This window comes from Castor canadensis, chromosome 14 (assembly GCF_047511655.1).
Source record: "Castor canadensis chromosome 14, mCasCan1.hap1v2, whole genome shotgun sequence".
Lineage (NCBI taxonomy): Eukaryota > Metazoa > Chordata > Mammalia > Rodentia > Castoridae > Castor > Castor canadensis.
The window spans coordinates 25,498,395-25,512,142 of NC_133399.1; the positions used below are offsets into that span (position 1 = coordinate 25,498,395).

The 13,748-nt window shown below is 40.3% G+C and overlaps 1 protein-coding gene and 1 long non-coding RNA gene across 2 annotated transcripts in view; one reads left to right on the plus strand and one right to left on the minus strand.

The window, feature by feature from the left end:
* The window catches only part of LOC141416743 (uncharacterized), a 124,190-nt gene that overhangs the window by 100,857 nt on the left and 9,585 nt on the right, over positions 1 to 13,748 (minus strand). The window lies entirely within an intron of this gene.
* LOC141416739 (uncharacterized) lies at positions 34 to 10,090 on the plus strand. The gene is made up of 5 exons (XM_074054029.1): positions 34 to 206; positions 2,728 to 4,689; positions 6,375 to 6,485; positions 7,509 to 8,264; positions 9,244 to 10,090. Exons 2-5 carry the CDS (start codon positions 4,611 to 4,613, stop codon positions 9,936 to 9,938), a joined length of 1,641 nt encoding a protein of 546 aa, XP_073910130.1. The 5' UTR covers positions 34 to 206; positions 2,728 to 4,610; the 3' UTR covers positions 9,939 to 10,090.

The following is a 13,748-nucleotide window of genomic DNA, read 5'->3' on the forward strand; positions in this document are numbered from 1 at the left end:
ATCTTTCTTCTCATAGATGGACACGCATTGCCCTCCAGCCCTGTTAGGAAGTCTCTCTGCGACATCATGAATGTCATCCTTCCCATTTCAGGGTAGTTGTCTTCCTGCAATGAAAGTGACCTCAATGGAGGTGATGGCAGATGCTCCAAGAAGAAAAGGCTGCAAGGTGGAAACTGCAGAAAAAGTCACAAGTTTCAGTTGTACAGGTGGGTCTTGTTTTCCTTTTCCCTGAAGTAGCTGTTTAAAACTGCATTTTGAAAGTAAAGCACGCTGTTTAAATCATAATTTTCTTGAACTTCCTGCTGACATTCCTGGTGAAATGTGGTTTGGGGCAAAGGTTTTTAACACTGCTGTCCCAAACAGTTTGTGTCTTGGTGTCAGGCTCCTGATGGAAAGGCAGAAGTAGGAAGTAACATTGTGTATAGTTTACTCTTTTTTATTACTGAGTGAAATTCCATGAGGTTCCTGATGGGAAGGCAGAAGTAGGAAGTAACATTGTGTCTAGTTGTTTACTCTTTGTTATTACTGAGTGAAATTCCATGTTGTGAGTATAGTACACTTAGTTTAGCCATTCACTGGTAAGTTGACATTTAGTTTGTTTGCATTTCTTGACATACAAGTGCTGTCTTTGTGGGAAATAATGCTTTCATTTTCTCTTGGATGCATACATACAAGTAGAACCCCTTGGTGATTAGATAGGCCTAAGTTTACAATTGTGGTCACCTGCCAAACTTTAGTGTGTGTACCAGTTTACGTCCACGTAAGTGAATTGAATGTTTTTCAGTTGCTTTAAATTCACTGTCCTAGCAATGCCAGTTGATGTATGGTGGTATGCATTGGTTTTTCAAACTCTCATTTTCCGTGTGACTCTAGATACCCAGTATTCGTTCATGAGTTCGGTAGAACTCTTTTGGGGTCCAGACAGAAAGCAAAGAACAAAATTTCTCCTTATTTTGTTTTTTTTTTTTTTTTGGCTCTACTGGGGTTTGAAATCAGGGACTACACGTTGATCCACTTTACCAGCCCTTTTTTTGTGAATGTTTTTTTAGATAGGTTCTCACAAACAGCTTGCCTGGGCTTGCTTTGCAACGTGATCCTCCTAATCTCTGCCTCTTCCTCTCCTCTGTCTCCGGTCACCCAAATTTATCGTCATGTTCTGTATTTGTTAAGGCCAGATTCTCTTATCTATCGCTTTTTGCTACTGTGGCTCTGTAGTTCAATTTAAAGTCAGGTATTTTGATACCACCAACAGGGCTTTAATCATTTATGATACTTTTGACTACCCACTATCTTTTGTGCTTCACAGATGAACTTTAGAATTGATTTTTCCATTTCTGTGAAACATGACAGTAGAATTTCATGGCCATATCATTGTCTCTGTAGGTTGCTTTTATTAGTATATCCATTTTAACAATTGTTATTTTGCCCAACAGTGAAGGTCATAGTTCTTTGCCTTTTGTAGGGTTTCCTCAGTTTCTTTTGTCATATGTTTCTTTTGTATCCTGCTACTTTGACAACATTTCTTATCAGATCCAAGAGATTTTTGGTGGAGTATTCAGGGTCTTTTAAGCGTTAGCTCAGTTTGTCTGTAAATAAGCATAATTTGACTTCTCGCTTTCCTACACATTTCTTTGTGTGTCCTTACTGCACTTCATTAAGAGTATAGAGTGCACTCTCCTTCTAGTTCTCACCTATAGAAAATGCTTTCAGATTTTTCCCGTTCAGGAAGATTTAGGCTTTCCCTGTATCATGTAGACTCAGTACGCTGAAGTAGGTGCACATCCATTTCCCTCAGTGTCTATTCTGGAGCCTTCTTGGCATTCAGTTGGGGCACTTTGCTCTTATTCATGTGGCTTGCACTACTGCACCAGCCTCTGTTCACTCTCCCATTCACTTATAACTCCCACTTCCCATCAATGCCAATATCAAGAATAGTTTCCAGAAGCGTTTTCCTGATAAGACTGCAAAAGGCAATTGAGACGTGTAATTTTGTGCTTATGAAAGGCAACAAGGGAAGGAAATCAAATGTAATGACTTTCACCATTAAAATTAAGTCAAATGTGGAAACATCTACATGGAATACTTGCTCAAACTAAATTATGTGTTTTGAATGTATTCAGTTTGGTTTTTATCATATTTTCCGTGCTAAATTCTGACACCTCAGTAAAAGTTAGACAGCAATTTTATACCCATAATTTTTATGAAAATAGTTACAATCAAGTGTTTCCTTGCATTACTGAGTTTTGACAATCATTCATGAAGTGTATTCAGGTTTGTATTATTTGTTCCTCAACTCCATAGGACTGCCACAACTTTAAGATGAAGAACATGGGATGTAGTTCAACTTGTTGCCAAAACTTCAATAAGAACAGTTTTGACATCAAACTTTTTTATCCTAAGCCCGTTATCTTCAACCAATTTCCTTTATATTTGTAATTCCCACTGCAGGCAGGTCATAACAGGAACTAACTTCACTGGTCTTTGTCATATTGAATACATTCAATAAATAGACATGGTGGGATTTTAGGTGTGGACTGGAGAGAGGATTTGGGGTGTTAGTTCTTACATATTTCTCTTGCTTAGCTTGTTTTCTGGCCTTTATTCTATCCCTTACCAGTTGTCATAGGCAAAGGCCAGGTAGACAAATAGGGAAAAGGGAAATTCAATCTTCTTTTCTCCTTCTGTTTTTTTTTTCTTCATGTTCTGTCTTGCACATTTTTTTGACAGTTTTGATTGAACAGAGAGCATTCGTACAGATTGGATGTTACAATAGGGTATGAAGTTGGTTATTCAAGCTTCCTCGAGAGCTGGCTTCAAGCAAGAACTGTTCAGTCTTCAACCTCTACAAATTGAGCTGGTCAAGAGCGTTAAAAAGCTAAGTATTACTAAAAATCCCACAGGTGGCTCATTGAGCTAAGAATTTTCCGTTCTATTAATATATTATTTGCTAGGAATGACGCTAGTGAGTTTATACACTGTTATATTGAAGGAAGTGCTCAAAAGAGGATGCAGCTTTTCTTAGGCCAAGACAAGTCCAGTTCAGCTTCATGTTACTTTAGTAAGGAGATCCTTTCCACACTCTCTAGTCATAGGATTAGGTAGTCTGGGCTTTTCCATAACCTTTTCTCTTCACACATTGTGACTAGTATTTACTCTGTTGTGAAAAGAAATGAAATGACCTATGTAAGTGTAAGCAAAAGTATTCTTTGCTAGTATGTTCTGTTCTGAGATGCATTGTATCTTCTCTTAAAATAATGAATATCATCCTACTAAATGTCCTTAATAAAGTGAAATTACAGACATAGGCTATTTGCATATTTTACTTTATAAAATGTTGGGTCGTTGTTCTTCAGTACAGCTGTAGAAGTCAGTACTTCATTTTAGATCATGAAGAGTCCTCAGTTCACCCGTATCCTTTTCATCCATTAGAATAATTTGATCCCTTTATCTTTACCAGTTGATAGAATATTGGTTTTTTTTTAATTTTAGTTTTTCTAGTAGCATACAAAGCTGAGAATTCCTTGATAAATGTGCCTATTGTGCCGTTGTCATGATGAATGGGAATATTCAAAAGCAGGGCCAGTGGAGGGTGTAGGAGACTTTTCGAGTGCAAGGTCCTGCCTTGGGTATAATGATAACTACTAAGGTTGAGAGTAAACACATATTAACCCTAAAAGATGAGGTGCATGCTGTACTGGGTGTGAGGCATAATGAAATCATCTGAGAGTTCAAACTATCTAGGACCTAGATATTTCCTGAAGGCAGACTGGACTTGGAGCATAATCCCTCAGAGTGAGACCTTCAAACTTGACAAAAGCAGAATTGCTGACAAAGGCCCACTATGAAGCTCAGGGTACTCTCTTCTCCCAACCATGAGGAAGTGATGAAGGAGAGTGACAAAAGGCAGGTCTGGTTTTGAAGATACATGTGTGTGTTCCCAGTAGGAGGGGGAAGCTAATAAAGACAACTTGTATAGATTTATAATTCATTCTCAAATCTGCTCCTGTATTTCAACATGCAGCTCACATATGTTTCTTCATAATTCAGACACTTTTAATAAGATGTAACGTGTTATCATCTGTGGCACAAGCATGGTTGTGAGCCTACTGCACCTGAGCACTTCCACATCCTCACTGTTGGGGACATTTAGTAATGCACTACCCCTTGACACATAAAGGGGTTTCTTCTGTTTAGTGCGTGTGATCTATTTTCTAGTTTTGTTATCAGGCAAGATAAAAAACTTCAAGTTAATTTCATTTGGATAAATGATTTCTCTTGTCACTGTTCCTCATCACTTCCCCATTCATTAAGTGAAGATAACACTTTGCTTCACAACCCCTGCAGGTTTTACCCCCCCCCCCATGCAGTGCTGTGAGCAATGGTCTGGTCCTTGGACTGTAGTGATGTCATCAATAGGTCATAGAACACTGCTGAGGCCTTAGAGATAACTGTTATTTTGTCCTGAGCACTGGTCAGGACAGTGGTGAAGAGATCATTTCTCATGTGATTTGTTCTCTGTGTTCAAATTTCATTATTTGTCGTTTTTTACTACCTTTCTTGAAGTGAAGTTTCAATAACCTGATTCAAGGAACTCTCCAAAGAGTTCAACCATGAATCCAAAAGAAAAGAGGAAGTATCTGGAAAAGAGGTCCTCTCCTCAAACTCTACGAAGAGCAAAGAAGTCAAGAGGTATGTGCTTGAATGTTCTTTAGGCATAAAGATTTCTAGTTTGTGGTGGAGGAGGGGAGGAGAGAAAGATTTAAAGGAGAGAAGAACAGATTAAAGAAGGAAGGGACAGAGACAAATGTGTATATACTGGTCTTTCTGAGGACCCAGATAGTCTGAGAGAAAAAAAAGTTTCAGAGGACCTATGTCTTAGCACTGTGGCTTAGCACCCAGGTTATCTATGCATAGTTATTCTAGATTACTGTGTCAGAGACATAGTGAATGGTTAGTGTAGAGTAATTTTTCTTTAAAATTTTCTATATAAAGCATCTCCTTTCATATGATTTCTGCCTTAAGAGCATGATGAAAGAAATTATGTTGTTATAAACTTTCTAATAGTACTTTTTCCTTTTAATGAAGAATAAACTGTGGTTCACTGGGGCCATGGCTCAAGAGGTAAAACTTTACTTAGCAAGTAGTGCTAAGTCCTGAGAAGAAGAAAGGAGTGTTTGGTTCATAGAAACATTGAGACAATGGCTCAAAAAAATTTAAAACTGTATAGAGATGAGTGTAAGTATAAAGAAAGAAAGAATTTATTTACTCAGGAGTAAAACCTAACTTCTTGTTTAAGACTGTGAAGATGTAAATATGGGGCTCCTTTGTGAAATGAAACTAACCATCTAATCGTGGTGGCTCTTCTGGAAAAATGAGACATTAGCAGTTATGGTTTCCATGGAGATTAACAGCAAAAAGTAACTCCTGTGAGGTTGGCCCATTGCTGAAGAGGTGGGAGGGGAACAGAATGGAGCCAGCCACAACATTATAGAGAGTGGCTTACATTTCTGAAGATAATCTTAATATTTCTACCAACGACTAGGGCTTGTGCATTTTCTGATGGTCCCTTTGGAGAGGGGGCCTATGATATGTTTTCAATCAACCTTAAATAAAATTAGAACATACTCGAAGATGCTTTTGAATGTAAATGATGAAACATACAAAGCACGCACTGATTCTTATTCACATAGAAAACACTTCAGTAGGCTAGGGGAAGATAAATATCAACAGCTAATGTAATTGTCCACTTACTGTATCCCAGATAAGATTATTTGCCTCTCAAAATCATTAGATTTTGAAGTTGGTAAACCCCAGCTTCATTAGAGTGTACCAGACTGTAGTAATGAGTACTGATTAATATATTTGTTGCTTTAGTAACAATTCAGAGGATACATCAAGTCAGTGCAGCAAGTGTCCTCCTTGAGATAATTTGTGGGCTGGGACTGAAGGAAATCTTGTCACTGTTAATACAGAGCTCTCAAAGAGCTCCTGGTTTATTGACATCCCATCAGCTAAAGAAGAGCGTGAGGAGATAGAGGAATATATAGACTTTGCTAACAGATCACTTTCACTCATTTCTACTACAGAAAACTTAATGAAATGATCAGAGTTACCTACCAGGAAGCTTGCTACTCATAATATAGTAAAATATCCAGATCAAAAGGGGATAGCTCCATTACAAATGACTCATTGTACAAACAGTGTCACTCATAACATGTACTGTCACAACAAATGCTACTCAACATTTAAAATGGTAATAGTAGGCACCAGTTAAGATTATAATTTTCATGAGGACAGATGCCATTTGTATTATTGTAATGGCACTTGTTGGATGGAGAAAAAATCACATATCTGATTTTCTTTCTCTTTTCCAGTGATCTTAGAGGGATGCTCTCCACCGTGTGGACCTTCAGGGTTGGCCCAAGGCCACAGACAGACAGAAGGGGAGTCAGAATGCATTCCCATGGACAAGCTCATTCACAAAGGTATGGGGTAAGGGAGAGGTGATGCTGAGGAAGGATCAGGTGCAAAAGTGAGGCAGAAGGACAGACTAAAATTGGGACCAAGCTCCTTTAGTCAGCAACTGACACAAACAACCCCTTCTCTCTAGGACTGTCCAGAGTCTCTGTCCCCAGAAGTGCACCAGATGCATTTAGGCAGAGGCTCCTAAAGGATACGGATAGGAAGGTTTCTGAAATCCAAGAAAAATGTGGAGGCTTATTTCCAGAAGAGGAATCTGTGCTAATCTGTGACATCTTCATAGGAACATCTAATAGTATCATGCCCAGTTCCTTATTTTTATCTATATATCTGTCTATCTGGTTAGTTAGCTATCGTCTGTTCATATTTACATCTACACCTGCCTCTCTGTGTGTATAAAAATAAATATGTCCACACAGAATAATTCTTCTTAAAACTTTTACTCCATATTCCTTACTTGCACAATTTCTCGTGTGGAACTTAAGTTGATAATAATAATATATAATCTTTAGTTATTATATATCATAATTGAAGTAGAGTTCATGTTCTTAATAGTCTGTATATATCTCCAAAATCATCCTATGTAAGCTATCGTATCCCACTGACATTCACCGCACACACAGATCTAACAGCTTTTTTTGTGCTTGTTATACTGGGGATTGAACGCTGGTGTCATGCATGCTAAGAACACACTCTATCACTCGAACTATACCCCAACCATTCTGTTGTTGAGGTATAGTCTCACTAACATTGTCTGGGTTACTTTGAAGTCATGATCCTCCTGCCTCTGCCTCTTACATAACTGGCTTTACAGCTGTGAACGACCACACCCAAGAACTTAACAAGTGTTTACTTTTATTTTGGAGTTTTGAATGCATAAATCACCTTACTTTGTGTGAGAGGAAAGCCCACAGGTGATAAAACTGTCTCAAAATATCCACTCACCATGTCTGTTTTTGAGTGTCACAGACTCAAGTTTATACCATCTCTCCATTCTTTTGTTATTGTTGTGTGGTTTCATTCTCCAGAATTTCACAAGTCTCAAGAGGATGGTCCTAAGAAACGTGTCACGGTCCCAGCATGGGATCCATCTGCAGGAGAGGACTCCTCCTCCTCAGTCTATTTCTGCGGTGTCTCCACCTCTCGAGAGGATGGTGCTAAGAAACTTATCGTGGTCCCATCATGCAGTCTAGATGAAGGAGAGAGTTCCTCTGCCTCGGTCCGCTTCTGTGGTGTCCTCAAGTCTGCAGAGGATGCTCCTAGGAAACCTGTCATGGTTCCATCACGGAGTCTAGATGCAGGAGAGAGTTCTTCTGCCTCAGTCTGTTTCTGTGGTGTCCTCAAGTCTGCAGACGATGCTGCTAGGAAACCTGTCATGGTTCCATCACGGAGTCTAGATACAGGAGAGAGTTCCTCTGCCTCGGTCCGCTTCTGTGGTGTCCTCAAGTCTGCAGAGGATGCTCCTAGGAAACCTGTCATGGTTCCATCACGGAGTCTAGATACAGGAGAGAGTTCTTCTGCCTCAGTCTGTTTCTGTGGTATCCTCAAGTCTGCAGACGATGCTGCTAGAAAACCTGTCGTGGTGCCATCATGGAATCCAGATGCAGGAGAGAGTTCCTCTGCCTCGGTCTATTTCTGTGGTGTCTCCAAATCTCGAGAGGATCCTCCTAAGAAATCTGTCACAGTCCCACTATGGAATCCAGCGGCAAGCGAGAATTCTTCTGCCTCCGTCTATTTCTGTGGCATTTCTTCTGGAAACAAGATCACTCCTGTTGAGAAAGATGGTAAGGCAGATGCAAAGATGGGTTTTCAGTTTGGGCAGGAGGGTCAGCTGAGCTGATCATGCATCCACTATTCACATCACCTTCCCTCATCTATGGGAAAGGGTGTTTGGGCTGAGGGGCTAAGTTAAACTGAGGTCTCTACAAAAGGATAGTGGTAATGCCCTTCAAGGACAAGATACAGTTTCTCTTCTCACAGTTCCGTGAGAATATTGAGACAGCTGAGGGGGTGGGAGTGGACAGTATTGAGATGGAGTGGGGGCAGGGGTGATCAGAGTGGCACAAACTCAAGCTCCCACAATCACATACTGTGCCCCTTCATAGAGCCCATTACTCCTTCCTTTTGCTTATTATCTCACACAAACATGTCTTCTCTCCCCATCTGTCTTTACTGTCCACTATTGACATTCCCTAAGAATAAACTTCCACCTGCCTACAGTCCTTATTCCTGCATATAACCATTTGGCGATTCACTGGTTCTCACCTAATCCCATAAAAATATCCCCTCAGCTAGATAGTGTATTTTAACTCCCCAGCACTAGCCCGAACTGCCGAAAATTCAGGTGCCCTAAAGAGGAAGCACTTTTACACACAGATCATCTCAAACACTTGTCCCTTCATCAGTCATGACTTCAACCCTTCATAAACACATACACACTTGCTCTGACATGTAAGTTCTCTTTACACTTAAGTGTTACTATCACATTGTTTAACAAACATCCTTAAGGCCATATGTGCTATGTTAACCTTAAGGCGCACACACGTATAGTCATCACTGTCTCCTTTCACCAGTACCAGAAACATTAACCCAATATGTAGAAGAACACACCTATAACTCCACACGGCACACCATAAATTCACATCCTTATTGCTGTACCTAACCTAATTCATATCACTTACAGAAGCTGGAACATCACAGGTATATGCGATTCCATTCTACATGCCCACACAAAATGATGATCTTCCAATTTTTCTCTCCTAGAAAGTCACAAATTACGTCCAGGTGCTCCATTTCGTGAATCCCACGGGATGCCTTTAAAAGATTTGACCGGCCCAGAGTCTTCTTTGCCGTTTCCACTAGATTATATTGCCGCGTATTTCGATAATCATCCCTGTACATCCTCAGCACCTACGGAATGGGATAGAGTCATGAAAGTTTACTATATGCGTGTCCAAATGAAAAGGGGTGTGGCTGTCTTACCAGACACAGAAGGATTGATGCCCCCCCAAAAGAAAATGAGAATAGAAGAGATAATGTTTCCTGAGAAGGCCCACACAGAAGCCTACCGCTCTTATGTGCCTACAATTGCACTCCTGGATGACAGCGAATTCAGCTTGGACCATGAAGCCCAAGAGGAAAAGGAGGAGGTGCACAGCCCCCCAGAACCAGTGGTGTGTAAGGAAAGTTCCAGGGCCAGAACACCTGAGTGGCTTGTGGCACTGGACCGTGGCTACAGGTGCATGGCCTGCTGTCGGGTCTTCCCCAACTTGGAGACCCTTCGGTATCACGTGGAGCATGGGATCAAGGAGGGCTTCAGCTGTCACGCTTTCCATGAGGCCTTCGCCTGCCTGATGGACAAGAAGAAGAAGAAGCAGAAGAGGAGGAAGATGAAGACCTTCTTGAAGAAAGACAGACTTAGGAAGGAAAAGCTCTGTGACATGCGCGCATCCATATGAACATAAGCATTGTTTTTGGCCTCTAAATGACAGAATCAGACCAGACTCCACGGAAAGATCTTGAACTTCTCCAAACTGCCATGATCAGACTTGTTCATACAGACTTACCACCTTCAGTACTACCTACACACCCCCAGTAGGATCAGAGAGCCCTTTTTATTAATACTCACTGCTTTCTGCACAGGAAGGAAAAGACAGCAGTCCATGCCAAGTAGAAGAGCAAAATGTCCTAAGACATACCTCAGAACTCTTAACACCAGCATCACGTCTTCTCTCATTGGGAGTGGAAACTGCTGTGGGTAGACTTCAGAAGAGGTGAGCCCCCCAGGATAGGGAAACACCCCCAACACTTGAGATTTGGGCTTCTGAGAAGAGGTGGGACTAGTAGTAGAACACTTCACCGTAATCACTGAGAATTTTCTTCAGAATATGTGCATGATGGGAATGCTTAAGAGATGACAAAATAAGGAGAATGCACCCTACCCATGCCGTATGATAGGAGAGGACCCGGGACCTGTCTAGCAATTCCACAAAGCAGAGGAGGCCCATAGTACCTGGATAAATCATAGGCCATCAGAGCCACTCCCCCACTAGTTTTATTTGATGGCCTGCTGGATCCCTTTAGAGAGAGACAGCACAAGGCAGAGACAGGCCTTTGTTCCTGAGGGAGGGTTTATGTGCAGCACAGTGGGTTGTATTAAGATTCTAATTTCCATTTTGTGATTCTCATACCTGCTTCAAACACTCAAATGTCCACAGCTAGTTGAATCACATTTTTCCTTCCCCTAGGGAAAATTGTCCATGGTGTGTACTAGAAACCTTGAATGAAGGTTACTACCTCCAAGGTGTTGAGTTCAAAGTAGGAAGGAGAAATAAAGGAGTAGAGGTTTCTCTTCATCTTTGACCATTTCTGACAAGTTTTAACAGGTTTCATTTCTTGAAGGACCTTTATATCCTTTCAAGAAACTTCATATGTTCTTGTTTCCCATTTTATTGTTTCTTTTTGTTATAGCACAAAGTATGTTTTTCTAAGTGACCAGAAGAGTGCAGTTACACACACAGCTGCAAAGACTGCACAAAGCTAGGTTCATACATACCACAGCAAATGAGACTATGTCTTCTTTAGTTAATTGGCAAACTTTCACATGTAATAGAACTTGGAAATTGTCCTGAGTGTTCTAGTGTTGCAGGAAATCGTAATGGGAGCTGAGCATCAGCCTCCACCTAGAGCAAAGGTGCTTTCCTCACTAAAGGATTCTTTCTGCTTTTTTGTCTTGCAGAAACTTAGAGACACAGTGTCCCGAAGATTTCAAACGATGGCGTCCAGCCCACTGCTGTAGTCTGCCTAGAGGAGCACAACCCTCAGAAGCCAGAAAACATCAAGGCAAGGCGGGTCTGATGATAGATAGATCAGATCTCCTGTAGCTGCTCCCAGTGCCTTGGGAAAATGTGGTGCCGCTCTGAAGAAAGTTTCCACAAGAGCCCTGTGGAGCCCGAGGATCACTGGGATCACACCACCTTTGGAGGCTTGTGGAGAGACTTTCCTGTTACTATTAAGACCTCCTAGGTTGTCAGGACACACTAAGATACCTACAGAGTTGCCTTTGGAGAAGGCAACAGTATAGGTAGAAGGAACTTGGCCTAGTGGGATACAAACTTTTCATTCCTAAAGATATCACCAGTAGAACAAGCTATTGATGTATTTTTACACATCTTTTTCTATAAATGATTGCAAACCTTTCCTCATATCTTCATTTAATACACTTATTTGTATATTATTTGTTCAGAAGACAGACTTGTTACTGAGAGAGGGAAAAGGTAGTGGATACAAAAAACCCAAAACCCACCCCTTGACATGTCTGAGACAGTTCATGTGTGAATGCACAAACGCCTCTGACACAGTCACACTGGGAAAGCTAGACCATGAAACAAATGTATCATCTGAGATAAATACTTGTATATAAGGGTATTCCCCAAACCATATGTAGTTTTAAGCTTAATAATGTTAGAAGCGTAAAAAAGACCAATTTTGGAAAATATTTGCACATTTAATTATTTACATGTGATTCATACTTAATTTGGTGTTCTTTAAAGATTAATTTTAATTTTTGTTTGCTGTTGCCACTCATATCATAGGGACCAAAACAAGAAAATGAAAATTGATAACCATATAGGAGAAGAAAATTGAAAGAATTAAACTTTCAAATAATGATCTCCATAAAATGTTTTTACAACTTCTAAAATCATTAAAGCTTAAAACTGCATGATGATACTGGGACACGTATAGGAACATATGTTTATCTGGAACATTTTTGCTATGTATTCTATTCTTCTCTCTGTACACATTTGTGTAAGAAGGCCATGTGCACCAGTGTGCACCCAAGCTCATAGGGCCAAGAGGTGGGTAGTTATTGCTTTTGCTTTTATCTGTGAAGGAGTTTTTCCTTCCCTCTCTGATAAGAGTGCCACCGTCTTCCCCATCTGCGAGGGCAAGTGAGTCAGACCAGACAAATGAGATCCATACTTAACTTGGGTTTTCCTTCACTTGGGGGTGAACATTTATGCATCCTGGATACATCTGTACTGAAAGCTTGGGAAGTTAGAAGAGCTAGAGGTAGTGGGCGTTAGTGTGAACTCAACTCTAAGGCCCATGAACCTCAGAGGCTGGTCTTGTTTCAATTCCTCTTTTTTGAAAATCCTGTTCCACTGTTACCTTAATTAACTGAATATCTCCACTAAACATTCAATAAAGTTTTGTTTTACATCTATTAGACTGAGTCAGTTAATTGTTGTTTGTCACATTATGTACCTGAATTGATGCAGATTAGATTTAATAAGGTGATTTCTTTCATTTAAATAGAAATGAAACCTTAAAATGACAGGTTATCATGAGCAGAGGATCAGGAACCAATGTAAAGATCAGTTAGAGTTGAATCAACATGGGTCGTAACACATGGGTACACAAAAGCAATAGTAGGAATCTCTCTGTATAGCTATCCTTAACTAGCAAAACCGCTTTGTCTTCCTATGCATATGTCTTTTCTTCAACAAAATCAACGATAAGGGCAGAACAGGACGTGCCTGAAACTGAGAGTGGGGGGAAAGGGGGTGAAAGGGGGCAGGGTGGAGAAATGACCCAATGTATGCACATGTGAATAAATGACCAAAAAAAAAAAAAAAAGACTGGGGAATTTTTTTTAAAAAAAGAAAAGATGTGGGCAAGTAAGGGATGACAATAGCACATAGCAGCAGTGGGGAAGGATTCTGCCAGGAAACATGTCTTGCTCAGGTCAGCTCAGTGAGGACATTGGGCTTTCAGTGTTTGCTCAGACTTCAGGGGAGCTAGGGTTGATGGACTGAGGGGAGGAGAGGGACAGCCTGGCTCAAGTTCCACCAATAAAGGATAGCTGATAAGACATGGGCAGTTACGATTAGGTAGGCAAGTAAGAGCAACAGGTTCCAACACGCATGCACAAAGCAAAAAAAGTATGTTCATGTATTTCTTGGGATATAGCCATTTTCTTTTTCTGAGCTACACACTGTGTGACTCTCCCTTAAAAAGGGACACATTTTTATTTATTAATAGAGTTTGCTGTTCACACACATGAACATGCATTTTATATAATATACTTACTACATAATATGTATATCATATTATCAAACTATATGTTTAGAAGTAATATTGCTAAATAGGTTGACCTATTATGAAAAATATTTATAATCCACTGATTAATTTTTGTAATCATAATTTAAATGTTAAAAAGAAAAATGCACTTATACATAGGAAAGACACACAAGCTGGGCATGGTG